Source organism: Motacilla alba, chromosome Z, assembly GCF_015832195.1.
Source record: "Motacilla alba alba isolate MOTALB_02 chromosome Z, Motacilla_alba_V1.0_pri, whole genome shotgun sequence".
NCBI lineage: Eukaryota > Metazoa > Chordata > Aves > Passeriformes > Motacillidae > Motacilla > Motacilla alba.
Genome location: NC_052046.1, coordinates 75,686,085 through 75,712,147, shown reverse-complemented (window position 1 = coordinate 75,712,147; position 26,063 = coordinate 75,686,085). Strand labels below are relative to the sequence as shown.

At 48.1% G+C, this 26,063-nt stretch overlaps 1 protein-coding gene across 2 annotated transcripts in view; it reads left to right on the top strand.

The window, feature by feature from the left end:
- PAX5 (paired box 5) overlaps window positions 1-26,063 on the top strand; it is a 128,162-nt gene that overhangs the window by 30,240 nt on the left and 71,859 nt on the right. For both annotated transcript variants that reach the window (XM_038124857.1, XM_038124858.1), the window contains exon 4: window positions 7,257-7,432. In XM_038124857.1, coding sequence (XP_037980785.1) covers window positions 7,257-7,432 — 176 coding nt within the window. The remainder of the gene's footprint in view (window positions 1-7,256; window positions 7,433-26,063) is intronic.

Here is a 26,063-nt window from a genome sequence, read left to right as displayed (position 1 = left end):
CAGTGGGATTAAAATAACTGTAGGAGGAGGACAGCTGAATCTCGTGGGAAATCTGCTCAATAAATAAAACTCACTTTGTTGGTGAGCCTCATGACCAGCTTCGTTGTGCAGATTTGCAGCAGTGCTGTGGTGTGGCATCTCGAGGGTGTACTGGCACAGTTCCAGCTCGTGTGTCTGGTGGGTATACAGCCTGACTCCACGTTGTACATGAGGGAGGACCTTCAGCTGCCTTACAGAAAAGAGACAAATGTTCTCTTGGTGGAGAAGAGCTGCATCACTCATCAGTGAAGGACCAGAAGTGTCTGTCTGGTGATGAAAGTGCTAATTGCTGTGCTGCTGAGCATTTTAGGAAGAGCAGCAATGACAGGCCAAATACACAGCACAGCTCCTTTTGTCTTACTTCTTCCATTCCCAGAGCCAGTGCAAATCTGGCGCTGGATGTACAGGCGCTGGCTGGACTTGCTCTGCAGCACAGATGGGGGCTGCTGGAAGGAGTGTGCTGTGGCGAGGGCTCACCTCAGGGAGCTACAGAGGTGCAGCCTAGTCTGCAAGAGTGTGCATGGGTGAAGGCAGCCTGGGAAGAGCCAGGGAGCCTCCAGTTCCTGCTGGCTGGAGTTAGGGCAGCTGGGAGCAAGGTGCAGCAGAATCCAAATGGCCCCTGTCTGCAGCTGTGCAGGGGACTCTGCAGGAGCAAAGGGCAGGAGGGAGGCCAGGCGAGTGACAAATGGGATATGCACTCTGGCTGGCTATGCATTTAAATGGCAGATGAAACATCACTAAAGACCCCTGCCATCCAGTGCTAGCCACAGGCATGGTGAACTCTGAGCAGCCCTGTGCTTCTGGGGAGTGCAAGTGTGCTGGCAGGGTTCAGCTGGGACTGTTCTTGGGGCAGTCTGCCCACATCTGGTAGAATGCACCACTTTTGCTGCACACAAGGACTGGAGCCAGATGGCCACCAAACTGGCGCTGTCCTTGCTTGTCCAAGCACTGACAGGAGTGCAGTGGGCTTGGGCCATTCGGATTCCTGGTGTCCTCACACATCCTGACTGCAAAGTTGGTAGAATGCCTGTAAAAACAGAATGTGAAGCTGACAATGTTCACCAGTGCTCCCCTGAGTTTTCCCGTGCTTGGAGGCAGGACAATGCACTGCTGTTGGCAGATGTGGCTCTCTGTGTCTCCAGAAGGAGCTGAGCTGGTCCAAGTATATCTAACAGGTCAAGGCTTGAAATGAAGAAGCAATAAGCCACTGAAATGGTACTATCACCGAAACATGATTGATCAATTGAATTCTATCAGAGACAGTGGGCAGTGAGATTAACTCAGGCCTGATGGGTTCAATGAGTTAAAGCATGATGTTCATTTCAGCTTCATTTCACCAGTCTTTGCTTGTGAAATTGGTCAATCAATAGAGGTTGAAGATCAGATATATATATATTGGTGACCATCTTATAGGGAATATAATCTAGCGTAGTCAGCTCCTGACTCCGGCTGCCTTCAGTGGTAATGGAGACAGAGCAGAGACTCTATCAGTGCCACCGAAATGGCCTGATATCTTCTCCAAATGAAAAGTATTTTTGGATCTCTGATGATTTATCATTTTTTTCCCCTTCTTTCTCACTTTGATCTACGTTAAAACTCATACCTACCCTTGTGAAATACAGCGATTTCTCTTGAAAATATTTGCACAGTGATCAGCTATATACACTTCAAAATATAGAGACCCTTTTTAGTGATACTGTCCTTCAGAAAAAAGAAATAACAGGGTTTAGAAAATTTGAATCGTGTAAATACAAAGATCTCTCTTCACATATGTGGCCCTGAAACTAATGCTTTGCTGGGAAGAGCATTCTGAGGCAGCTGTCTGCCAAATGTATACAATCCTGAGAAGGTGGTGTGAAAATTCAGCTTACGTTTTAAACAAAACCTTCCATGTGGTAATTAAACAGAGCCTTTATCTTCTCTGGACTAATTTACAGGCATACTACAAGAAGACAAATCACCTTTTTGCCTCCTGGTAATATTTCATTTGCTTCATAATGTTTTAAATGTGGTGAATAACATCCTCCCTAATTAGCCTGCATTTCCCTATAAGGTGGAGTAATTAGGTATGATAACAGGTAATGAAGTTGGACAGTACAAATTAGAGGGAGAAATCATGTCCTTTATGCATGTAGGCTGTTCATGGCACTGGCTATGCATTTCCTTGATTCACCCTGTATAAGCATATTGCTCAAAAAAAGAAAACAAACAACCTGAAAATCTGAAACCAGTGGATTCCTTTTATCTTCAGAAGAGCAGTGCATCAGAGGAATCTGCCATGGAGGTGCACACCTCACGGCACACCTTTATCATTAATAGCATTGGGAGTATTAGTCCAGCTGGATTTGTGGTTGGAGTCTGTTTCTCAGCTGTTGTCACCTCGCTGACACCCTCAAGTGGAGCTGCACCAGGGCAAGGCCTGTCCCATGCTGTAATACAGTATTTAAACAGAAACACAGAATCATAAAGCACTTTGTGTTGGAGTGGACCTTTGGGACCACCTTGTTCCATACCCTGCCACGGCAGGGACACCTCCCACTGTCCCAGGTGCTCCAGCCCCAGTCTCCAGCCTGGCCTTGGGCACTGCCAGGGATCCAGGGGCAGCCCCAGCTGCTCTGGGCACCTGTGCCAGGGCTGCCCACCCTCACAGGGAAGAATTTCTTCCTAACATCTAATCTACATCTCTCTTTTTTCAGTTTAAAACCCCTCCCCCTTGTCCTATCACTATCTGAAATTGTGCTGATGTCCTTATCAGTATAAAAAAAGGTGGAGCTGAACCTTTTCCATGTTTCAGTGCTTTTTGCTGGTCTTTCTATATTTTGCCTTGTTTTCATACTAAGCTTTAAGGCTTTTAAATATGCTTTAGTACTTTGTGAAGATAGCGCCTTTTGTTCTTATTTTGGTCTGCAGTCTTAGAAATAGTATTTTAAATCAAGTGAATTGTCTGGTGAAGGTTTCCTTGTATTTAGCCATTTCAAATATTCTCCTGCTGTTTCAGAAAGCATATCATGGATGAGTATCTAACCACAGCAATGCATTATAAAAATGAGATCTCAGTTTATCAAATCCTTTAAACTGATCTTGCTATTTGCTTAGGTCCTCAGAAAAGAACTTGCTCTTAATTAACAGAGATGTATTAGTTGCAATGCCCAAGGACAGGTCAGACAGGACTTTAGGCAACCTGAATTGTGGAAGGTGTCCCTGCCCATGGCAGCTGACTGGAAATTGATGGTATGTAAGGTCCTTTCCAACCCAAACCACGCAGTGATTCCGTATTTTCTGGATGATTTTCACATCATTGGGCAGTCTTTTGTCAGCAAGACTGTGGATGGTATCTCTTCTCAGAGGCAGATATCTTCTGTGACTAACTCCTTCCAGCCTTTTGGTGGGTTGTTCAGAGTTTGGCTAGCCACAGAAATCTTTGTTGTGTTTAATTCCTAGATTATGTCCAAGGCAGGCCAGTTTCTTCAGCAGCATGTCCAGCTTTTGTTGGGAACCACAGGCCAGTTTTTCTGGGCAAGGTGTGAACAGAAGGTGTCCATGCATTTCAGAGTGGGAAAGGATTGCATTTTCCCTGCCAAGAAAACGCCTCTCAGTGAGTGTGGAACCAGGGAGGACATTGTTCAGACCCGTCCCCAACGTGACAAGCCTTCCAGCTGCAGGTGGCAGGGGGGATTGCTCTCCAAGCTGTGGAAACAGAGTCAGTGTTCTGAGCTGGGTGGGATGCCTGGGAGGGACTTGGATCAGAGGGTGGGGAGGCTGTTTGGCCAGGCATGGCACGTGCTGGAGTCCTGGTGCTGGAGGAGCAGCACGTGCAGGCTCTCCCTGTGGCCCTGTGGCAGCTCTCAGTGCCACATCTCCTTGCATTCCAGCAGAAGTAGTTCAGGAAACTGTGGGCTAATGGCACCATCATATCCCATATGCACAGTCTTACAGGGATAAAGGGTGAAATGTTTGTTTGGGAAGAATGTAATCTTTTGTGCTGAAGAGAGTGTTATATCTGCACTCTTCACTCAGATTTCTGGAAAGATGCCATTGAATTGGGAACTAACTGTTTTGCAGAATAGGTAGGTGTACATGTAGTGCTATTGTCAATAAAACATGTGAATGCAACCCTATGTGGATGCACTGATTATAGGAAAAATGCTTTTATCACTCCCTGGAGCCTATTTATAATTAGAATTGTTTCAAGCCTTCCAACAGTATTTTAATTATCAAAGATATTCTAGTTAAACAATGTATACTGTTAATGCTATTATTTATATAATGTCAAAGAGCCAAACACATCCTGAAGACCTTCATGAACTCCTGTGTGTCACATGCAGTATGCAGGAAGTCCTTTAGCTCTACACTGGAATCCAGACCTTACTGGCAGTTAGTCAGAACTTGGTGCAAATTCCCACAGTGCAAAAGCACAAGCTATTCCTTTGCTCACAGAGTGTGGGGAGGAGGTGATGGTCACGGTGAGGGAGGCTCGGGTGGCTCCTTTTGTGCAGGGTCAGCCTCCTCAGTGGTCCCAGTCCTGTCCGACCCCTGCCCAGGCCCCTCCCTGGCACAAATGCTGCATGCATTATTCCTCATCCCAGGACAGCCTGACTGCACTGATCCCATCTCGTGTCCTCAGGACAGCACGTGGAGATGTTGGCAAGCAGGGTTGTACCAATGGTGTGCGTTGGCAGCCCATTCTGGCTGGCAGCAGACGTTGTGCTTCCAGCAACATGCCAAATGCTGACTGTGAGACCAAACCCCTCCAGAGCCCCACTGCCATCTCCACGTGATTTCATACTTTGTTTGCAGAGAGAAATACCCTCCTGTTCCTTGTGCTCTGGTGGCAGTGCCTGAGGGTCACCCCCTGCCCCCTGCCCCCTGCACGAAGGGCAGCTGGGATACACGCATGGATCTGATGGCACAGGCACATGATGGTGCCTTCAGTCCTGGACTTCAGAGTCTGGTGCCTGGGGTGGGAGACCCTTCCCAGCACCGTCCCTGTGCCTGTCTCTGGCTGAGGCTGCTGCCCCAGGATTTCCTGTCATCAGCCTCCTCTTCTCCAAGGCGTTCACTCCCAGAAATCCGGTGCTGCCCTCCATAATAAAAGTGCTGCTGGTGAAAGGTGGGACTACTGCTCCATTTTCAAACACGAGGGGATCTCATTATACTTCCAGTCTTTGGATGCACAGGCAGTGCACAGACTGTACTGGCATCACCAAGAACGCTTTTCAGGTCATGACTGTCTTGTATCATTTCACTCCCTTTTGTGATCTCCTTTATCCCAAATCTGCATAAAGCTTTAACTTTGATGCCAAACTGTGAATAGCAGTTTAACCTGAAATTTAAAGCCAGCATTTCCATGCTCAAGAGACAGGGTCTCCCTGGCCCTGTGATACCATACAGCTACCAAACAGAATTTTAATTCCATAAGCCATGGTTGATTAAACTCAGCACAGGGTCTATTAGATACTATTTGATTTAGGATAGAAAAAAAGAAAAAAAAAAGACAAAAAAAATTACAAACAATTTAAAGATACGCTGCTTTCTTGTATCCCTCTGTACCTTGTCACACTTGGACATCCTACTCAGACCACAAGTTCAGGCTTTTGTTTCCCTTCCTGTGTGGAACAAACTGCCACTTCACAAAAGCCATAATCCACCCTTGATAAAATGGCATTACTTTCTCTAAGAGGGGTATATATAATGTTGTTGTCACTGAAATTGCTGAGCTCAAATTGAGGAGGGAGTTTCCAGCATTCACTGCTTACATCAAATGTCTGTTCAGTATAAGGAGAGTTCGGCTCAAATTCAGCATTGGCAACTGAGGTTGAAAGAGATATTTCCCTGTGTTGGTCCCCCAGTCTGAGAACTCTGCCTCAAAGAAGCCTCGTTTTCTGGATAGACAGCATTTTCTGCAAAATCCATCTGTGCTGAAGGATGATCTTAAATCAATAGTCCTTTGTAAAAAATCTTGTCCACCAAGCATCCCTTGTATTACTGATGGACAGCACGTGCCTGTGGTCACAACTGATGTCTACAGCAAGGGGCTCTTTTTGTGCAGATCTCCTCTATACTCACAGTCAGAAAACTTGATGCAGAATCTGCCAGAGGAGGTCTAGGTGATGTTATTCCTCTGCAGACTTCTTGGACTGTGAGCAACTGCAACACTCATGGAAATCTTGCTGTTAAGGATGCATTTAAATTCTGCTCCTCAGAACTACTCTGGCAGCTAGATGCTATTTTTAAAACATTTCCTCCCTCTGTCTAGTTCAATGTTGCCATCTGGAGAAGAAATCTGATATTTACTGTTGTTCTTGGAGTTCCACCTCCTGGAGTCCTGGGAATACTGCAGATCTGAGTTTTCTGTGCATAAAATATGTATTTCCAGCACTGACAGGTGAAGGAAAAGTAGGAAACCACTGTGAATCTGCAAAAAGCAAATTGAAACAAGTCCATGTATTGCAAGAGTCTTTTCAGACTGCCAATCAAACAATTCTCAAACTTGTCTCATGGCTTTTCAGCCATGGTCAGTCACTTATGACTCCTGCAAAAAATCTCTGCCGAAGGGGAGAAGGAGGAAAATTGCTTTGGAGCCCAGGTTTGAGTCCTGCCAGTAAGCTGGAGAAATACAAAGTGAACTGGAGGGTCAGGGGTGCATCTTGGACTGGCTTTGCTGAGGACGTTGCAGTGGTGACTCAGCCCAGGGATTCCCCACCTTGGTACAACGCAGACCGGGCTAGTGCTGCTGATAGTGAGGGTCCATGCCAGAGCTCAGAGCTCAGCGTGGGATGGAGTTCAGCAGGACTTGCAGGTAGCACAGGACGGGGACAGAGTGTCTGCGTGGTGACTGGACAAAGCCTTGTGCTGGAGCTGACCCAAGCTGACTGTGACTGTCCTCATCAGGCCTTCTACTTGTCCTCTGTGTTCTCTTACATACACACCGTGAACCAGACGGCTTCCCAGGTGGGACAGTAAACGTGAAGCAGGCAAAAATGTGACTGTTATCCTGTATCCTGCCTTTAAATAATGTGTGAAGCTGTTGACGGGTTGAGGGTTGCCTGTAATGCAAGACTGTACAGCGTGTTTTCCAGCCAGCTGTAACCTCTCAAGAAGTCTTCATGATTCACCATGCTGGTACCCACATCTGTTCAAGGGATGAAATAAGACACTCTACTGTAGCTCACATCATGAGACAATTCATTTTTCCTCTTCTCTCTCCTCTCTGAAAGGTATTCAGGAGTCTCCAGTACCAAATGGCCATTCTCTACCAAGCAGAGATTTTCTTCGGAAACAGATGCGAGGAGACCTTTTCACCCAGCAGCAGCTAGAAGTGTTGGATCGTGTCTTTGAGAGACAACATTATTCTGACATTTTCACAACCACTGAGCCCATCAAACCAGAGCAGGTACTATTGCAAATATTTCATGTTTTCCTGATATGTTTTCCTCTGGCAGACAAACATCTGTTTGGTGTGCATGACCAAAGGCTTTTCAGTTTCAGTTGACAAATACGGAGACACGTCTTGTCAAGCTCATTTCAGCCAAGCCCATGGTAGCTATTAAAGCCTATTAGAAAATTAAGGTAAACACTCATTGTGCAAACATCAGCAAGTGCTTGGCTATGAAATTGCACCTGATCTGGACCAGTGGCATCAAAAGAAACTTTAAAGAGCACCACAGCTTCTGATGTTTTTTGTTAGATCAAAAGTAGGCAGTGCAGGTAACAAGGAGAAGACTTGCAAAGCCCAGTGCCTAATTTTGGTTCACAGTGAGCATGACTGTGGACACAAATCAGATTTTTGTATCCAGAAATGGCTTGTTAGACATGTAACTGGCCGTTTGCTGCAACACCCGGTTAGTATGTGAAGGTGAATTAATTGCACCTATGGATCTGCAGTGTGCCCGAGGAGGACTTGGCACTAACACTTTGGAAAAATTCCATTTTTGCTGGCATAGTATAGAAGCACATGAAAAAAACTGATTAGCTATGTCTCTCTGTGTTCTTCTTCTTAGGTGGCAGTATTTAATTTAGCTGCTGAGAAGGAGGTAGAAATTAATATATTGCTGTCAGCACCGATATTGGTCTAGCTTGCTACTTAATGATGTATTCAGCCATTAATCTTCAGTGTTCTTAATATCAGATATGCTTTTTAGCAAGGTGGATGGGCTGTTCTAACACTGATTCCCCTTGGAAGAATCTAGACATTTGAGGGCCATTGGAGATGCTCTCATGGCTGCCTACTACCATTGTGGCTTCAGATAAGGAATGTGTACATTTTTTTGTCTTTTTAAATTACTTATTTATGCTGAAAATGCTTTGGTAGAGTAGGAATTCCTCATGCCTTCAAGCTCATCTGTCATGTTTTGTTTCATTCATAGAGACATTTGCTTTTCACCACCTTCTGCTGGTTTTGTGTTTTCCCTGATTTGTGTGTGCAGTGAAACTCTGCAGACCTGGAGCTGGAAAGAGATGGGAAGTCAGCCCATCAGTCTCAGGAAGGTGAAGTGGCCTTCACGCACCACTAGATGGTGGCTATCCCATCCAAACCCGGGTGATGCTGAGAGGGCAGGCTGCGTGCCCATGGCAGGGGCAAGCCTTTTCAGCCCTGGTCACCTCGGAGCTGTGTCCTGTTAGAACTGTTCCTGCAAAAACGTTATAGGCCAAAACAGTCCCTGCAAAGGGAGCAGTGATGAGAGGGGGCTTTTGAATTGTTTTTCTGGTCTGGAGCCTCTTAGTCATGGCCAGCTACAGCTCGTGGGAGACAGTCCAGCAGTGAGTAAACATTTGTTCAGAGATAAACTTTTACTGGTTTTATAGGAAGAATGGGAGATTTGAATAAGGATATTGCTGAAGTGTTATCCCAATTATCAGGTACGGGATATTTGTGTTTGCTCTTGATGGAGAAACAGGGCCACATAAGGAGTTGTGACTAGAATGGCTCTAAGCAGCCAGATTATTAAAATAGGAGATATGCTGATATTAATATGATGAACAGGATACTCCTTCCATGCTCTGAGAAGTCATGTAAGATGCTGAGAAATCTGGCATTATGAGGTTCAAAATGTACTTTGCAGAGCCATGTTGCCTGGCATTTTTACATGTAATTACAAAAGAAATTTTTAGTTGTTTGCTTGTTTTCATATTTCTTGGAATATGGTCTTTGCTTTTGGAAGGCTGGACCATGGCTAAGGGCTTGTGGCTATTTGGGGTCAGCTTCTGCTTTTTGATGGTATGTGAAGGGTAACTATCAACAGGACCAGGTGTGATCTGTATGACTTGCTGCAGTTCACAGAGACTCTGTGTGAGCCCCAGGCCTTACAGAAGCAGTCTTGTCTCACCTCCTTGGAGAGTCAAGCGAAGCTGTCATGATGATCAACCAAAGTGGAGAAGCTGTCTGCATCAATTAGTGAGGCCAAAGAGATCAATGGGAAATCAAATACTGAGGATATTAATGACATGCCTTGGAAAACCAGAGTTGTCCCTGGATTAGACTGTTGTAGTAAAGCAAGATCTGCTGGTGACATTTGTCTGCTCAAAGTGCTGCTGGACCCCAGTGCATCTTGGACTGGCTTTGCTGAGGACGTTGCAGTGGTGACTCAGCCCACTGGTGGTGTTTCAGGAGCTAAGTCAGTGGTGGATGTATGGAGCTTTAAGCTCTTTCTGTGGAGGAAAATATGGAAAAGATGCTCCTTCCCATGGAGACAGGATGTGGGAAGAAGACTGGTATGAGCTGCTGACTGCTGTTTATCTATTTCATTAGAAATTTGATCCAGCAGCAGCCAGCTGAACGCCACTAATTTTGTTTTGGTACAAAAACTTACTGATGTGCTAGTACTATTCACCTGGGGAGGACCCCAGGTATTTTATTGGAATAATTGTTACTCTGTAGACACTGCAGATCCATTTTCCTTCCCATTTTGTGGCCTCTCTCTAAGTCTTCCTCCTCACCTGTGTGCTGGGGCAGGCCCTTGGCAATGGTGAGGGGGAAAGAAGTTCCTCCTGCACAGCACAGTATTTGCAGCCTCATCAGGCCTGGTTCCCAGGTGCTCTCCAAAGTCCTCCTGGTGCATTTTCTGCACAAAATTTGTCCTTATCTTTTTGAGTCCATTGCCCTTCATGTAGGTAGAGGGGCTGATGGGCTGTGTGGGAGTAATGGCTCACCAGTGTGTAACCCTTTGCTTTGAGTATTTCCAATCCACTTCCTTCAGTTTCCCATCCTGATGTTTCTCTCAGTTAGCCTGCATAAAATGGGGGCTCTTGAATTGTTTATCATCTTGTGACATGGTTAGACCATGATGCTAATAACACCAAGATTGTGGGCTCCATTCCTTACTTAAGAGTTGGAGTCAGTGATCCTTGTGTGTCCCTTCCAACTCAGAAAATTCTGTGCATCTGCAAGTCTATGCTGTACTGTTGACAATAATACCATTCACATTCACATCTGCTGTAAATTGTGGTACTATGGAGAGACTGATGAGGAATGGATAGTTGTATTTAGGGAAAGGCTCATACCGTGTTGAGAGAGAAGGCAACCACTGGACAGTGACAGGGAGATAAAGCATCAGACAGTCCTTTGAGAGAAACAGTGGTGATCGTGTGTGCGGGGTGAGGCAGGGATCCCACTGTGTGCTCCTGCCATTAAAGACTGCCAGGTGCTGTGCATCAAGGGGCAGAAGTAAGGCATGGGTTGTTCCTTGCCTTGTTTTGCAGCCTAACGCCCAGGGGTGCAGCTGGGCACACGTGCGTGTGTGCTCTGCAGCACAGATGTGTTCCCTGCACGTGTGGGGCACGAAAAACACCCAGCTGCAGAGGGAGCCAGGGGCTGAGGGGAGTCTGTGCAAACAGCACCAAGTCCTTCCATGTCTATGTGTTGTGAGGAGGAACCATGGCATAAAGTCAGTACTGAGAAGCACCCTGGCCCACCTCCCCATGACAGAGCCCTGCTATAAAAATGAATTCTTCTGTTAAGGGAATTCATAAGAATGAAGGCCTTTCTCTCATGTTTATGCCCTTTGGTGCTCATTTTCTGCAAACAGACCATGATTACTTTGCACAGGCTGCAAATGTTCACAGAAAACTGATTTCACTTATTTCTGGGCACGGGTATGGAAATGCACACAGTGCTATGTTTGCAACACCAGTGTTGCACTGCCATTCTGTACATGGCTGCAGTGTAGCAGCTCTGTAATGCCAGGCCTTGTAATTCTTAGACCCTGGGAAAGGAAAGCCTTCACAGCAGCTTCCATTCTCTCTGAGCTCTCTGTGTGTATGGGGATGGGCCCTGCTGCTCCCCAGTGTGCAGGCTCTGCAGTGCCCACAGGGAAGGCTGCTGGTGGTGCCAACACCCCAGATTCCCTTGGAACAAACCAAACTGACACAGGGTTTGTTTCCAGGCTTTTACCTGCCTGCCTGGCCTGGAAATGTGCTCTGCACCTATACCTGTGTCAGACCAACCCACTTCAGTGGCCTCTGCTGAAGGCAGCCCCCATTACTCATGGTCACTGCAGTGACAAGTCAGACTTTATCTGGAACTGGCACTCATCCTGTGCAGAGAGTTCCAGCCCTGAGTGGCAAATTTCCCAGTGCCTATTGTCCATTAAGACCTGGAGGAACTGGAAGCGTGGCTGTACTCAGCAAACCCCTCTGTGTGACTGTGGGGGTGATTATCCTCCAGTGGCTTCCTGTGATTCCAGAGGGATGGAGGAGCTCTCCATAGCCCCTCTGGGAAATTGTCCCAGACTGGCCAAGGCTGTGCCATCTGTTTTGGGCACTGCTGACTCAAGCAGTTCTCCAGTCAAAGCACTGACAAAGACAGGAGATGCTCTTGGAGACTGAGACCCAGGAAAGCCAAGGAGACCTGAGGACTTCAGGTGTGTGAGGTTGGACAAGTGCAGGAAAGCCCCATTGAAGCAGGCAGGGGGCAAGCCCAGGGCTAGTGGACCGGTGTGCTTGTGAGAGTGGGATTAATACATCTACGGGTGAAAAATGCAGGGTGAGGGATATACAGCTGGACTGGCTCAATGGGAGAGACAGTGCATTCATTTTCTCAGAATAAAGAAAAGAATTACCCACGCTGGATTTCTGTCCACAACAGAAATGGATTCTTTTGTACTTTCAGTTTCACACATGGGTCCAATCGAATACTTATTGAAGCCAGGAGGAATATTTCTATTGACTTCAATAAACTTTAGATCAGGGCCATAATGAGGCATAACATGATGTGACCAGATTCAACACTATGTAGGTCACCAGCTAAGAAGATAACTGCCTGCTGCTAATAGCAAATAATTCCTAGGCTGGTGCTGGTGCTTTCCCACTGCTTTAAGCTAGAACTAAACAGAATATCTGTTCTCAGATTGATTTCTGGATAAAATGTATTCAGATATCCTGTGCTCATACAGAAACCAGTAACCCGGCGAACATAGTAGCACAGGTATTCATGACACAGAGTGCAGATAAATGTGGATCTGGAGATAGGCAAAGGCAGATGGAATTATTCCAAACTTATGATTTGGAAAAAGTGGAAGAATTGCATGAAGTTGAAACCTGATGCAGAGGGAGCTGCACCAAAGAAGTTCTCTGAATTGACCAAGAGAGGGGCATAAACTTCTTTTGAAATAATCAAGTTTTGCTTTCTGCCTAAGTTTGCTCCAGCTTTGAAAGAGGAATCTTGGGGTTTTTTTGCTAGGAGCAGCTGGAATGCAACTTCTGAGAGGAGTGAGATATCCCCCTTAGAGTACTGCAGTTTGATCTTTGGGAATAATGGAAAATTCTAGTAAAGCCAGAAAGTATAACACATTTCTGTTTTAAGAGGACTCACTCCCAAAGTGCAGCTGTTGGAGAAGCAGAAGGAAGGAATTAATCTACTGAAAAGTGTCCCTGCCTGTGCCAGGGGTGTTGAAAAGAGATGATCTTTAAGATTGCTCCCAACACAAACCATGCAATGATTCTATGAGCTGCAGGACTGTATGCTTGGTCCTGGTCCCCAGAGTGTGAGAAATATGTTTTTTCTTGGGAAACCTTTGGGTAGATAGAGGCTGTTGAGCATCTGAAAATACTCTGACACTTTTATTGAGAAATGCAGAGCTAATATTTGTTTGTGTCTTCCCAAAACTTCATGTTGCCCAGAAACAGTGAAAATTATGAAAATTATTCATGGATAGTTTGAGGAACCAAATTTTTTCTCAATCTGCCACTTGCTGGAATGATTTCAGCATTCCAAGGCAAGCTCTTAACCATTGCTGCATTACATGGTGTGCTAAATGAAAAACAAGTTAAAAAGGAAAAGGAAACAATAATATGCGGCTCAATAAATGTACACAAATATAAAATTGAGAAAAAATAAAGACAAAGGAAGAGGTGAGGCAGAACCTAGCCATGCTCTGCCCACTCTGCAGGAGTCCAGGCAGTAGTGGGCAGGACGACATGGTGCTGCAGGGTCAGCACTCTGAACCACGGTGAGATGCAGCCCCAGCTCTGCCAGCGTGGCAGGGGTTCTGGGCGGTGATAGGGGGCTGTGGATGCAGGATGATTTTGTGGGTGGCTGCTTTGCCCCGTGCCTTCCCTCAGGCCACCCTGCTGGTGCTGCCAGGCTGGCCCAGGGGCTCCTGGCAGGCACGACGTGCTCATCCTCTATCTGCTGACCCTGTGATCCTCTGTAGCCACAGAGGAGAGAATGAGGGAGTGAGTGCTGGCGGCGCAGAGAGGAGCAGGGAGCAAGGGCAGGTCTCTGGCTTTTACAGCTGAAATCTCCCCTGATCCAGGCTGCAGCCTTACTGGTGGGAGGGGAAGAAAATCCCAGCTCTAAAATCAAGCCTAGGAGAGCACATCAGGAGGCAAAAAACCTTCCCATATTTACTCTCAGTAGACTATCAAACAACACCAGGCTATTAATTTGGCTTTTGAGTCTTCACTAAAGCCCATAAAAGCGCAGTTGTCAAATGGAGTTCATTTTAATTTCCTTTCAATCACAGTAAATTATTCAGGTGATAAATCAGCTGGGGCAGCCTCCTGGCTGTAATAGAAACCCTAATTCCTGGCTAATTATCCAGCCCATTGCTGCCAGCAGATCAATACCTCTACCGAATGGAAAGGGCGTGGGGTCCAGGCAGGCAGGACGGTGGAGGGGCAGCAGCTGGGAGCACCGGCACCCATGACCCCTGCCCTCTGTGGGGGCTGTGGGGGAGAAAGCTGTGCTCCTGCTGGTCAGCAGGATGTGGCAACTGGCCCCTGGCTGCAGATGCAGATGCCCTGAGTGCTGGGCTTTGCTGCTTGTCCCCATGGTAAGCCATGTCAGGGGGTTGGGGGGTGTGGGAACGAGCTGCTCCCACCTGGGTAATGCACCAGTGTGCTGTGGGAGTGTACCCCCACCTACTGCAGCCCTCTCTGCCAGCCAGTTGTGCCCGTTAAAGATTGCTCAGAAGGAAATCTCAGGCTGGCAATAGTTGTTCTTGTCCAGTAGAACCTTTCAACAATAGTAAAAATGAAACAGGTAAAAGATGAGAGGGCCAGCACTCAGCTGTAAAATGGAGTGCTTCACTGCGACAGAGCAGCAACCTCGGGAGGATGACAGCGGCACTTACCCCCTCTCCTTGCATGAGGTGTTTTTCCTAGAGCTGCTCCATGCACAAAGCACTCTGAGCCTGACAACTATGCTGTCAGCTGCTGTCTCCAGCTCAGCACCATCAAGTTATTCTGCGAAGTGTCTGATAGAGCTCCACCGTCTGTCTCAGATGCTTTCATGCAACACCTGTGCTGCTGTAGAGGCTGAAGGCTGCTCAGGACCGAGCGTCTTCTCTGAGCCCTATGTGCCTTCATGGCACTGCTGGGCATGCAGAGGGATGCACCACCTTCTCCTTTGGCTCTGCTCTGGTTTAGATTGAAAAAGGAGAAAGAAACCTGCCATAGCGTTTCTTCCTGCTAGAATAAACTTTTTTTTTTTTCTTTTTTGAATGAACAGGCTTTTCTTCTAAAACAGCAGCAGAAAGCACAGCTCCTTTGGCCAGTACCTCCTCTTTGCATACCTGCTCCTTTGCCCCTTCGCCCTTCCTTGTGAGCATTTCTTTGTGCATGAGCTTCTGAAGACCGCAAAGAATTCTGTGCGTGTGCCACCTTGTTATGTCATGTTGTGTTGGGTGGTGACAGTCACAGCAGATTCTGTTGTATGACACCTGTGTGTATTCTGTGTGACGGTAAGGCTGTGGAGGCGCAGAGTTTTCTGGGGAAGGAGCATGACAGGAGCCATGTATCCAGCAAATGTCTTCCTGCATCAACATGATCCTTGTGAAAAGCAACCCTGCAGCTTTCAGGGGCAGCTGAGGATGTCTGAGGGGGTCTGGAATTGAAATGGCTGGTCTTTGAGCAAGCAAGGGAGGTGGGAAGAAGGGCAGGTGCATACCCCAGGGGTCGCCCACTCTCCTGTCTGGCACAGACACAGGGATGCCCTTCTCCCCCCTGCAGCTCAATGCCCACTGCCCCTCCCCAGAGGACCCTCGCAGTGGTGACCAACTTTCCCACTTTGTTTCGAAGTAATGGGCATCCTGGGGTCAGGATTTCTCCTGCAGACATTTCCAGAAGGTGACAGGGAGCATTTCCTGTGCTCTGCAATGCCTTGGGAGCATGACCATGCTGAAGAGAAGCTCTGGTAGAGCAGAGAGCTGGGGTTTCATTGCACACACCCTGCTGTGATGGCAGTCATTGAAATGAGACCAAGCTGGGGAAGAGTAACAGCACACACATTTCAGGGATTTCAGGGTGAATTTGAAAGATTGGATCTCTCAAAGTTCCTGTTACGGTGTTAGGGGAGCCTCAGGGATGGCTGGAGCTGATGCAAATGATGCTTCTCCCTTACTCTGAGCAATGGGGTTGCTGGGCTACATCCCCCAGCTTACATGACTCTGTCTGGGGACTGTCTCTGTCTCCAGGGCTGCCAAGTGTGAGTTCTCTTCCTACACAGGGGAGTCCTTGTCACCTCCTCCTCCCTTTGACCCATCAAAGAGGAGGAATCCCAAAATACCAAGGTAGACAGCTCCTTTGAGAATTGCATTGTATTCCTGGTTATAAACATCCCCCTTTTTCCTCCTGACTGCTCTCAAATATGACTATATGTAAAAGTACAAATTCATAAGTTAAAGGAAAGGCCAGCCTTGCTGTGGCGAGTGCTCCCATATCTCCTTTGTCCTTGTCTCTTTTCTCTTTGCTCTGCAAAGACTGGAGGGATGTCTTCTCCCCCTGGCAGGCTCCCCTCATTGCACACAGGCTTGTGCGAGGGGAATGTTGGTGACATGTGACATGGTCAGCAGCTGGCAAAGGCAGACCAGCTCTCCCCTGCTCTGGAAGCTCCTCAGGGATGAGGATGCTACTGAGGAGGAGAGCTTTTTTTGTGAGAGCCTGGTGTCTTGGTTTGAAAGATAGGTGTTTGCAAAGAAGGCAGAAACCTCCCTCAAAATAGAAATTCCCTCCAAATTATTAGAACTTTGAAATAAAGGGGCTTTCAGGCAAAGATATGAGAAAAGGAATAGCAGTTCTTTACTGCTATGTATGTGTATAACAAGGCAAACAAACAAACCTTGCAGCAACAATGAACAGACACCCGGACACCCAGTCCAAGCCAGAACCACAGACCCACTGACCCAGAACCTCAGACCCAGTCCCAGCCCGAAGCACAGACCCGTCCCAAGCACAGACCCAGTCCCAGCACAGTCCCAGGCCCAGCACAGTCCCAGTCCCAGTCCCAGCACAGTCCCAGTCCCAGCACAGTCCCAGCACAGTCCCAACACAGTCCCAGTCCCAGCTCAGTCCCAGTCCCTGCACAGTCCCAGTCCCAGTCCCAGTCCCAGTCCCAGTCCCAGTCCCAGTCCCAGTCCCAGTCCCAGTCCCTGCACAGTCCCAGTCCCAGTCCCAGCTCAGTCCCAGCGCAGTCCCAGTCCCAGTCCCAGTCCCAGTCCCAGTCCCAGTCCCAGTCCCAGTCCCAGCTCAGTCCCTGCACAGTCCCAGTCCCAGCACAGTCCCAGTCCCTGCACAGTCCCAGTCCCAGCTCAGTCCCAGTCCCAGCACAGTCCCAGTCCCAGCACAGTCCCAGCACAGTCCCAGTCCAGTCCCAGTCCCAGTCCCAGCACAGTCCCAGCTCAGTCCCAGTCCCAGTCCCAGTCCCAGTCCCAGCACAGTCCTGGTCCCAGTCCCAGTCCCAGTCCCAGTCCCAGTCCCAGTCCCAGTCCCAGTCCCAGCACAGTCCCAGCTCAGTCCCAGTCCCAGTCCCAGTCCCAACTCAGTCCCAGTCCCAGTCCCAGCACAGTCCCAGCTCAGTCCCAGTCCCAGTCCCAGTCCCAGTCCCAGTCCCAGTCCCAGTCCCAGCACAGTCCCGGTCCCAGCACAGTCCCAGTCCCGGTCCCAGTCCCAGTCCCAGTCCCAGTCCCAGTCCCAGCACAGTCCCAGTCCCAGTCCCAGTCCCAGTCCCAGTCCCAGTCCCAGCACAGTCCCAGCTCAGTCCCAGTCCCAGTCCCAGTCCCAGTCCCAGTCCCAGTCCCAGTCCCAGTCCCAGTCCCAGCACAGTCCCGGTCCCAGCACAGTCCCAGTCCCAGTCCCAGTCCCAGTCCCAGTCCCAGTCCCAGTCCCAGTCCCGGTCCCAGCACAGTCCCAGTCCCAGTCCCAGCTCAGTCCCAGTCCCAGCACAGTCCCAGTCCCAGTCCCAGTCCCAGTCCCAGTCCCAGTCCCAGTCCCAGTCCCAGTCCCAGTCCCAGCTCAGTCCCAGTCCCAGCCTCTCCTGGCCGCAGGCGCTTTGCCCTCGGGTGCAGTTCCGGGCGCAGCCAGCAGGGGCGCCGGTGGCTCCGGGCCGGGCGGGGGTGCTGTGGTTCCCCCGCGGCTGCAGGGGGCGCTGTGGCGGCAGCTCGGCCGCCTCTCCCTCACGCGGCCATGGCGGCCCGGCTGGGGGGAAAGGAACGGCTGCAGCAGGAACCTGGGAGCTGTGGCTGGAACCGCAGGGGTAGCAAATGAAATGTGTCAGGTGCTGGGTTACAGTGCAGTGAAAAACCAGGAGGAATGGCAGAGAAGCAGCAGGGCTGGGCTGCAGCAGCCGGGCATGGAGAGGCTCCCTGGGAGAGTGAAGGGCTCAGGGTCCCAGGGTTTCCCCTGAGGCACCTGAGTGGATGGTGGGAGTGTTATTTTTAGTGAGGTTGGGTGTTAATAAGGTCCCAGTGCAATGGTCACTCTATCGAGGAGAGCTTCTCTCACGGTAGCGGAAGGCAGCGGGAGACGGGGCTGCATGGCATTGGCGAATTCTCCACACCGTGACCAGGGCCTCTCTCCCCTCAACGTAGAGAGAGAGAGGAGCTGGGCCCAGTCCCCCACCCCCTGCCAAAATCTCACATCTCTGCTCTTGTAAGATTCTAAACCTCCCCACACCCCCTCCACTAGGTAAGAAAGTAGCCAGCTACACTCTCCCCCACCTTGGCCATTTCTTTTGTCTCTTAAATACCAGTCGTTATTCTCTCTTAGCAACAGTTGGGACAAAATTCCTTGAAAGAAACAAAAGGAAAAAATCCTAACCCCCAACACCTTGGGAAAATGTTTGGAAATTGCAGCCACACCACCACTCTTGTTGGGTAATGCTGGAAGGGGATATTTTTCCATAGACCACGTTTCATCTCTGCACCTTCCACCAGCTTTACAGCTAGAGCTTAGTGACTGCATAGAAACCAATATCTTGCAAAGGCAGCAGGTGATCTCCTCCAGAAGATTTGCCATGGCTTCTAAGTGTGATAGAGAGGTAGGAAATCCAAGAAAACTTTCCCCACTTGTTATCCTGATAGAAGTGCTCACATTTCTTTGAAATTTTGGAACTGGCATTGAGTAATTGCATTTCTTTGTTTATTGTGTGTTTCACAATAAATAATTTCTTTCATTTTTAGTTTAGAGAGATAAACAAGGTCCTTCACCAATATCAGACAATGCGATGTAACAGCACTAGTTGGCCAGTTATGTCAAAATTGACCAGCCTCCTTCTGTCTATGTTGGCCCCATAAGAGAAGGAAGGACAGCTCTGGGACTGAACACCTTGCCTGTTGATTTAACTAGTGCCTGGCCCATTCAGATTATATTTAAGGTGAAGGGCTTGGACCAGCATTTGAAGAATGGAACAAGACTTCCCTACGTAGACCTCAGTAAATGGCTGGATCTCACAGGCTCTGACAAGCTGCAAGTACATTTTCCAGGCTTAGTTTGGAAATCACTGCTGTTTCACAGTCATTCTGTGAACTTTCTCTAAATCCCTCCATCACCTTATAATCGACAAAGATGGGAGTATGCTCCCTCGAAGAACTTGATGTGCTAAAACCACTCAGAAGGAGCCAAACTCTTCATGGGGGTACACAGTGGGAACAACAGAGGCATTTACTGACACTGGAGAGGCTCTGCAGTCCGAAGTTGTGCAGTCTCTGTCCGTGGTGATTTTCAAGACCCACCTAGATGAACCCCTGAGCTGCATGGCCTGGCTCCATAGCTGGCCCTGTTTTCTGGGATCTCTGAAACGTCTTCCAGCACGGGTCATAGCACTACCTTGCTGCTCATCCACTGCATTTATTCCAGTTGTTGTGATGTGTTTCAGGAAAACCTTGGTGTGGCTACAATGAAGACTGTGGTTAGAGGAAGAGCAGCGCTGGTTCTGCCAGGGCCTAGGGTGAGATGGAGAGTTGTTTGGCATGCAGAGCCAAGGAGACTGAGAAACTTGCTCAGTGCAGAGGCTGGGATTTCAGAAGAGTGCCATAGTTTTGGGTTGCCTTTTTTTTTAGTATGGGGTTGAACGAAACAACCTACACCAGTGTCTGAATGATGACAAAAAGCAATTGTGGAGCTAAGCCAGTTCCAGACAAAAGGGACTGATTCAAAATTCCTCTCTGCTCATATGAATAGTGGCTGCTCAGATTTTTTTTGCAGCAGGTTTTTACAAACAAACAAACGAACAAACCCCAAACCCAAAACCTAAAAGGAGAGAGCTCCTGCACTAAGAGAGTAGATTAACATGTAGGGGCACAATTTCAGCTCTGCTCCTCTCACCCTGAAAATGGAATGAAATAAGGGCAACACTGGAGAGGCAAGGGTTTCTCCTGCAAAATCCCCTTCAGGCTCAGGGCTGACCTCAGGTCCGTGTCAGTCCAGACAAGTCACTCACAAAGGCTGACGGAGAACGAGGTCCTGGGGTGATTAGTGCACTCCTGGAACAGGAGCTATGGAGTGAATCCTGGCACTTGTCAGATGCTCTGTTAGGCTTGGAGTATTTCACTGGTTATTAGGACCTCTCTAAATAATTGAAACACAGGATTAGGTAATGAATTAAATTATGTTACACAAGAAATTGTCATCAGATTATGTACCTGATGAATGACTTTCAGGCATTGTCAAACTGTGAGGCTTGGTAACAGTGGGAGATTTTGTTGACTTCACAGCTCTTGTGTCTGTGTTTTTGTTCAAGTGGTTCTTCTCTGGTTCTTGTGACTGGAGAGGAAATTTTGAAAATATAACCCCAATACCTCTCTGGCATAAGAACTGGAGTAGCTTTTGGGGTGGAAGAGGTGCTCAGGTAATACCGGTGGTGGGCTCCCTCCTGGCTGCCTGACGCTGTTTGCTTCTGGTGATGCTCCACGGCATGTGTGGTGCCCAGGTGTCTTCTGCAGTTTTAGCAGCAGAATAGTGACTATTACAACACCAGTGTGCCTGGCTGGACCTGTCTTTGCAATAGAAAATGTTTTGATAAAAACTGAAATGTTCCACTAAACCTGCTGTCTTTGATGGTTCTTCTGTACAGAGGGTCCGTCCCTGAAGCCTATCACGACAGTGGGGCATCCAGCAGCAATAGGCTCTGTGTGTCATCAGACAGAGCCTCTTTACTTGGAACCAGCACCTCATAGGTACCCTGACTTGTCAGCTGGTCTGTTTTGCCTAATTTTTTATATTTTTTATTTTTTATATTTTTTATATATTTTTATATTTTTATATTTTTTAATTTTTTTTTATTTTTTGCCTAATTTTTTATGCAAACAGTTTCTGGTGTTCGTGGGTATATTTCTGAAGGTGAGGAGCGCATTTCCTGCCCAAAGCAAGCTGCATTAAAGCAAGCGCTGCATCACTCCCCTGATGCTGCCTTGCCAGGGCCCCCATTTGCATGAAGCATGCCTGCAACATGCATGAAGGGCAAGGAGCATCTTCCCCGCTCCACATTCCCAGCAGCCATCGTGGCACTGTTTGTTTTCAGGACAGGACACTCTGGTTAAGATATCCAAGCTAGTCACTTTGCCTGCTGTTTGTTCAACTCCTGCTGCCTTTCTAATCCTATGCCTCCAAGGACATGCAATCAGAAAGTGATGCATAATGCTTCTGAAAACAACATTTTCACTTATAGAATCACAGACTCGTTAAGGTTGGAAAAGACCTTTAGGATCAAATCCACCTGTCAGCCCACCTGGCACCACCATAGTCATCATTAAACCCTGTCCTCACCCATACCCACACGTTTTTGAGCACTTCCAGGGACAGTGACTCCACCACTTCCCTGGGCTGCCTGTTCCAATGACTGACAAACCTTTCTCTAATACTTTTTTTTCCTAATATCCTACCTTTTCCTATATTTCCTACCTTCCCAGGCACAGAACCATACGATCATATAGATTGGAAAAGACCTTTAAGATTTCTGGCTTTTCCATAAACACACTATAATGAAAACTGGCCTGCAATATTGTGGCCCTTTACCATTCTAGTTCAGGTGAAGGTGAAGAAATGAAAGAAAAGCTTTGGAAAAGTATGGGAGTTTTGTTTACTGTGGGGTTTTTTTGGCTTGTTTTTGCCTTTTTGTCATGGTTTGATGCTGGCCCAATGCCAGTGCCCCCATGAAAACCCATCTTCCCTGGTGTCTGCTGTGAGATGCGATCAGAGACAGAGCAAAGCAGGCCTCCACTTATAAACAAAAGGGAAAAAACTTTATTATCACAGAATTATACAATGAACACACAGAGCAGAATGGAAACCTTTCAAACATTTCTCCTCCCCCCACTCAATTCTTACAGAATATCACAAAACCTTAGAGCTTAATCCAGTCCATCACCCTTCAGATAATCAACTCAGTCCATCTCCACCCTTCCGACAATCACCTCTCATTTCATTGAGGAGAGAAGAGCCCCCCCTTGTGCCACAGGCCAATCCCCGTCACTCAACAACTGCACGTCGTGACTTCTTCCTTCCATGTTCAGTGCTCTCACCACTGCACATGGACCAGAGCTGCTTTTAGGGTTTTCCCTTTCAAGGAGGCCTTGCCCAGTTCCAGAAGAGAACGACAGTCTCTCACCTTTTCGGGACACCAGTCCCCCCCAATATTTCACCCCCTGGGGCCGAGGGGTCTCACCATCACTCCTTTGGCACCGCCTCCTCCTGTTCGGGACACCAGTCCCCCCCAGTATTTCACCCCCTGGGGCCGAGGGGTCTCACCATCACTTCTTTGGCACCGCCTCCCCCTAAAATGCAGTCTCTGTATTACAGGAAAGATTCTGCTCATGGCTATACAAGAAAAAGTCCAGCCAAAAGCCACTCTATCATCTCCTCCACCTAGGATTTCCTCAGCTTCTCTCCGTCGTTCTTCACTTGCACCGCTCTCTCACCCTTTATATTTCCTCTCATCCGTCTCTCTCCTCCTTCGACTCCTGGAGGATCAGCATTTGCCAGGTTTCCACCTTCCGCAGAAGGGTTAAAATCACAGCCTCTGCTCAGCTTGAACTCCCACACTGCTACACACTCTTCATTGGGCACGCTTCCCATTGCCCCCCCCACTTCTCTTCCTCGGCCCGGCCGGTGCTATCAAGTTCAAGATAGCACTGGCACCTCTCTCTCACTCTCTCTCTCCCGAGGAGGGGGGGCTGCCCGCTGCTTCTCTGAGTTCCTCCACCCCTCCGTCTCTGTGGGGAACTCACTCTTATCCAAGCCATCACCTCCCGTCTCCGGCCCATGGCTCCGGCCTACCTCCCTCGGCCGCGTGGCCTTTTCCCCTCCCCCACCCAGCCCGAAGCTGGGCAGGGGAGGTCTGAACTCTTCCATCCACCGGAACCAAGAGAGAGGGGAAGATCCCCTGGGAGCTCTCGCTTTTAACCCCTGTGTTCTCAGAGGCGGATCCATATCCTCAATGGTCAAACCAGGTGCCAATATCCACATCTGGGCACCTATTGGTTTGACCACTACCACCTCCCAAAAACTCATTTCCTCTCAAACCACGACACTTTTTTAAAAAATGAGATCAGTTCTATATTGGGGATTTGATGGGGAAATCAGCATTGTAGGGAAAGTTTACCCCCCAGAAACGGAAGGCAGAAGGCTCCTGACCTCCACAGGATGATGAGGCTCCAAGGGCACCGACAAGAAAAGCAAAAGTCTTTTGGAGAATGAAGAATGTGTGTTGGCTTGGTGTTTGGCTTTGAAGTACAGGGGTTCATGAGTTGATGTGGATTTGTTGAGTTTGGACTTTGTGACGTGCCACAAAACAGCAAACTGGCTTTCTCTGTTGGCTTTCTCCCATGTGAAGGTTTGGTGCCTCTGTAGGTCCAATGGCTGCAGGGGCTTTGGCTGCCTGTGAGGCTGGGACCCTGGTAATCTGCTGCTTTGGTAATCACCACTTTGAGACCAGTTTATTGTGTACAATGCTTAATACGATACAAAAAATGCTATGACAGGGTTCTCAGATGGCATTTGTGAAACACATTTGAGTAGTTCACGTGCAAGCATTACACAAATACCAACTGTTCTTGAAAATTTGTGCAAGAGTTCTCAAGTGTCAAGAGCCATCGGTGGGATGGATTGAAGATCTGGCAATATTGGTGCTAGCCTCATGCATTCTCAGAGTGCATTCACATTCCTGATTCGTATTTCTCCATAAGGAAATAATTGGCTGTGCTGAGGGTTGTGTTTTCTTCTCTGCACAGTCATGCTTAGTGCTTCAGTGGAAGTAGAGGGGCCACCATGACTGAGGATTGTACCTTTTCCCTCCTCCTCTGGCTGAAAATGTTAATGAGGCTGAGAGGGAAAGTGTCCAGTTCCTGTCCTGAGAAACAGCATTTTTTAACAATATCTTGTAGCAATTAGAGGCATAAAAGCCTAAATTTTGTACTGGGTTTACAAAAGGTAATCTGCTTTTCCACCAGGGTGGGCTGTGCTACTCCTATTTCAGTTGTGTGTCTCATGCTTTGCTTTGATTGGCTGCCTCCTTTTTAGCCTTGCACATGGGATGGTGGAGGCTGCTGAAAAAATTCAGTTGGTGCTGGGGTGAGAGGGCAGGAAAGGGGGGAAGACGAGAAACGCCTCATGTAAGTGTGTGGGGAAAGCAAGAGAGGGCTGCTGTGGGAGGAGGAGGAAGGCTGGAGAGAGGAGGACTGGAGAGAAGAGATTGCAGGGGGTTGGGGCAATTGCAGGCATTGGTGTTGCAACACTGAAACTGGGAGCAGGCTTCTACAAAATCTGTTTTGAAGTTTCTTCTTTTCTCTGTAAACTGAACGGGGAGGCTCTGGCATGGAGGCAGAAAGGAAGAGCCTGTGCAGGACTGGGCAGTGCTGATGGGTGGGTGGGTGGAGGCTTGGGTCATCCTATTGTTTTGTGTCCTGCAGGAGACTCAGCAATTTTTTGTGTCATACAGAGAGGTGCTAGAGTTGTTGAGGATAAATGTGTGATGTTGAAAGTAGTAAATCCTGGCAGAAACAGAGGTCAGCTTTGCCACTGTGGCGGTGCTGATGTTTCTGTTCATCCAGGTGCTTGTTAGTGGCCAGGTGAGGCTGAAATCTGGAAAGCCTCCTCAACTCATTGTGTCCACTTACCACTCTTGGGCTGGCCTTACATGGTTTTCAGTGGAGGCTTCATTTTGGAAACCAAAGGAAGTTTATGGCTCTTGGGGACATAGTTTAGTGGCGGCCTTGGCAGTGTTGACAGTTGGACTCAGTGATCTTAGAGGGTGTTTCATTCTCAATGATTCATGATTCTGAGAGAGCCCACTGGCGATTTCTGCCCCTGCTGGGCATTGGGGACTGCAATGGCCCATGGAGGGCTTGCTTGGAAAACACCCATGTAAGCATCTGCAGGTCTCTGCTCTCTTCCCATCAGACTTTCCCAGAGATCCAAGGACAGCAGGCATGAGGGATTGCCCAGCAGGGAATTGGCAGAATGACAGGTCCATCGAGCACGTGCCCAGGCACCGCACACACTACTCAGGCGTTGCTTTTGTTTAGCCTGCTACCTCTGACCAAGAAACAATATTAAAAACATATCCAGCAGCCAGCATGAGCAGTGTTCTGTGCTGCTGCTCAATGGGGTTTTGCTGTTCACTGTGGGCAGCCTCACTGGCACGTGTGTGTGCGTGACTGTGCGCACGGGTGTGATTTACTGGCCTGTGCAGTGCCACATGTCTTTAAAATTATAGTGCCCGTTTCCTGCTGAAATAATTTCCACATACAGAGGCTCCTATTATAGCAAGAGGAGCATGGACGTCATGATTTATTATTATTTATGGTCCCAGGGTCTTGTTTATGCACGATGGGTTAGGTGCTCAGGATAGAAATGCCATTATGCAAATGACATTGAATGTCCTTACTGAGCCTAAATAATTTTTGTGTTGGACGATTAAACCTCATCTGTTATTGATATGGGCTGCAGTCGGGCTATTAAAGAGTCCCAACAGTACTTACTCCCAGTAATGGGAAAATTGAGAGGAAGAGGCTAAACAATTGCCTCAAGTGTGCTGTGATTGTCTGGTAGGAGTGGAACATAACGAACCCCCTGAATGGAAATCGTGTTTACTACTTAGGGATAAATAAAAAGAGAGAACACGCAATAAATTGTGCTTTGTGATCTGAATTGGTGCACCAGAGAATTTGCGTACTTTCAATTTACTTATTTATTTGATTTTTTTTTTCTTTTCCAGGGGTGGAGGGGGCAGTGTGATTGGGATGTAGACACTGCAGGCAGCCGGGAAGGATTCCTGCAGTGTGTGCCCCTGGCTGAGTGGCTGGGGAGAGCTGTCC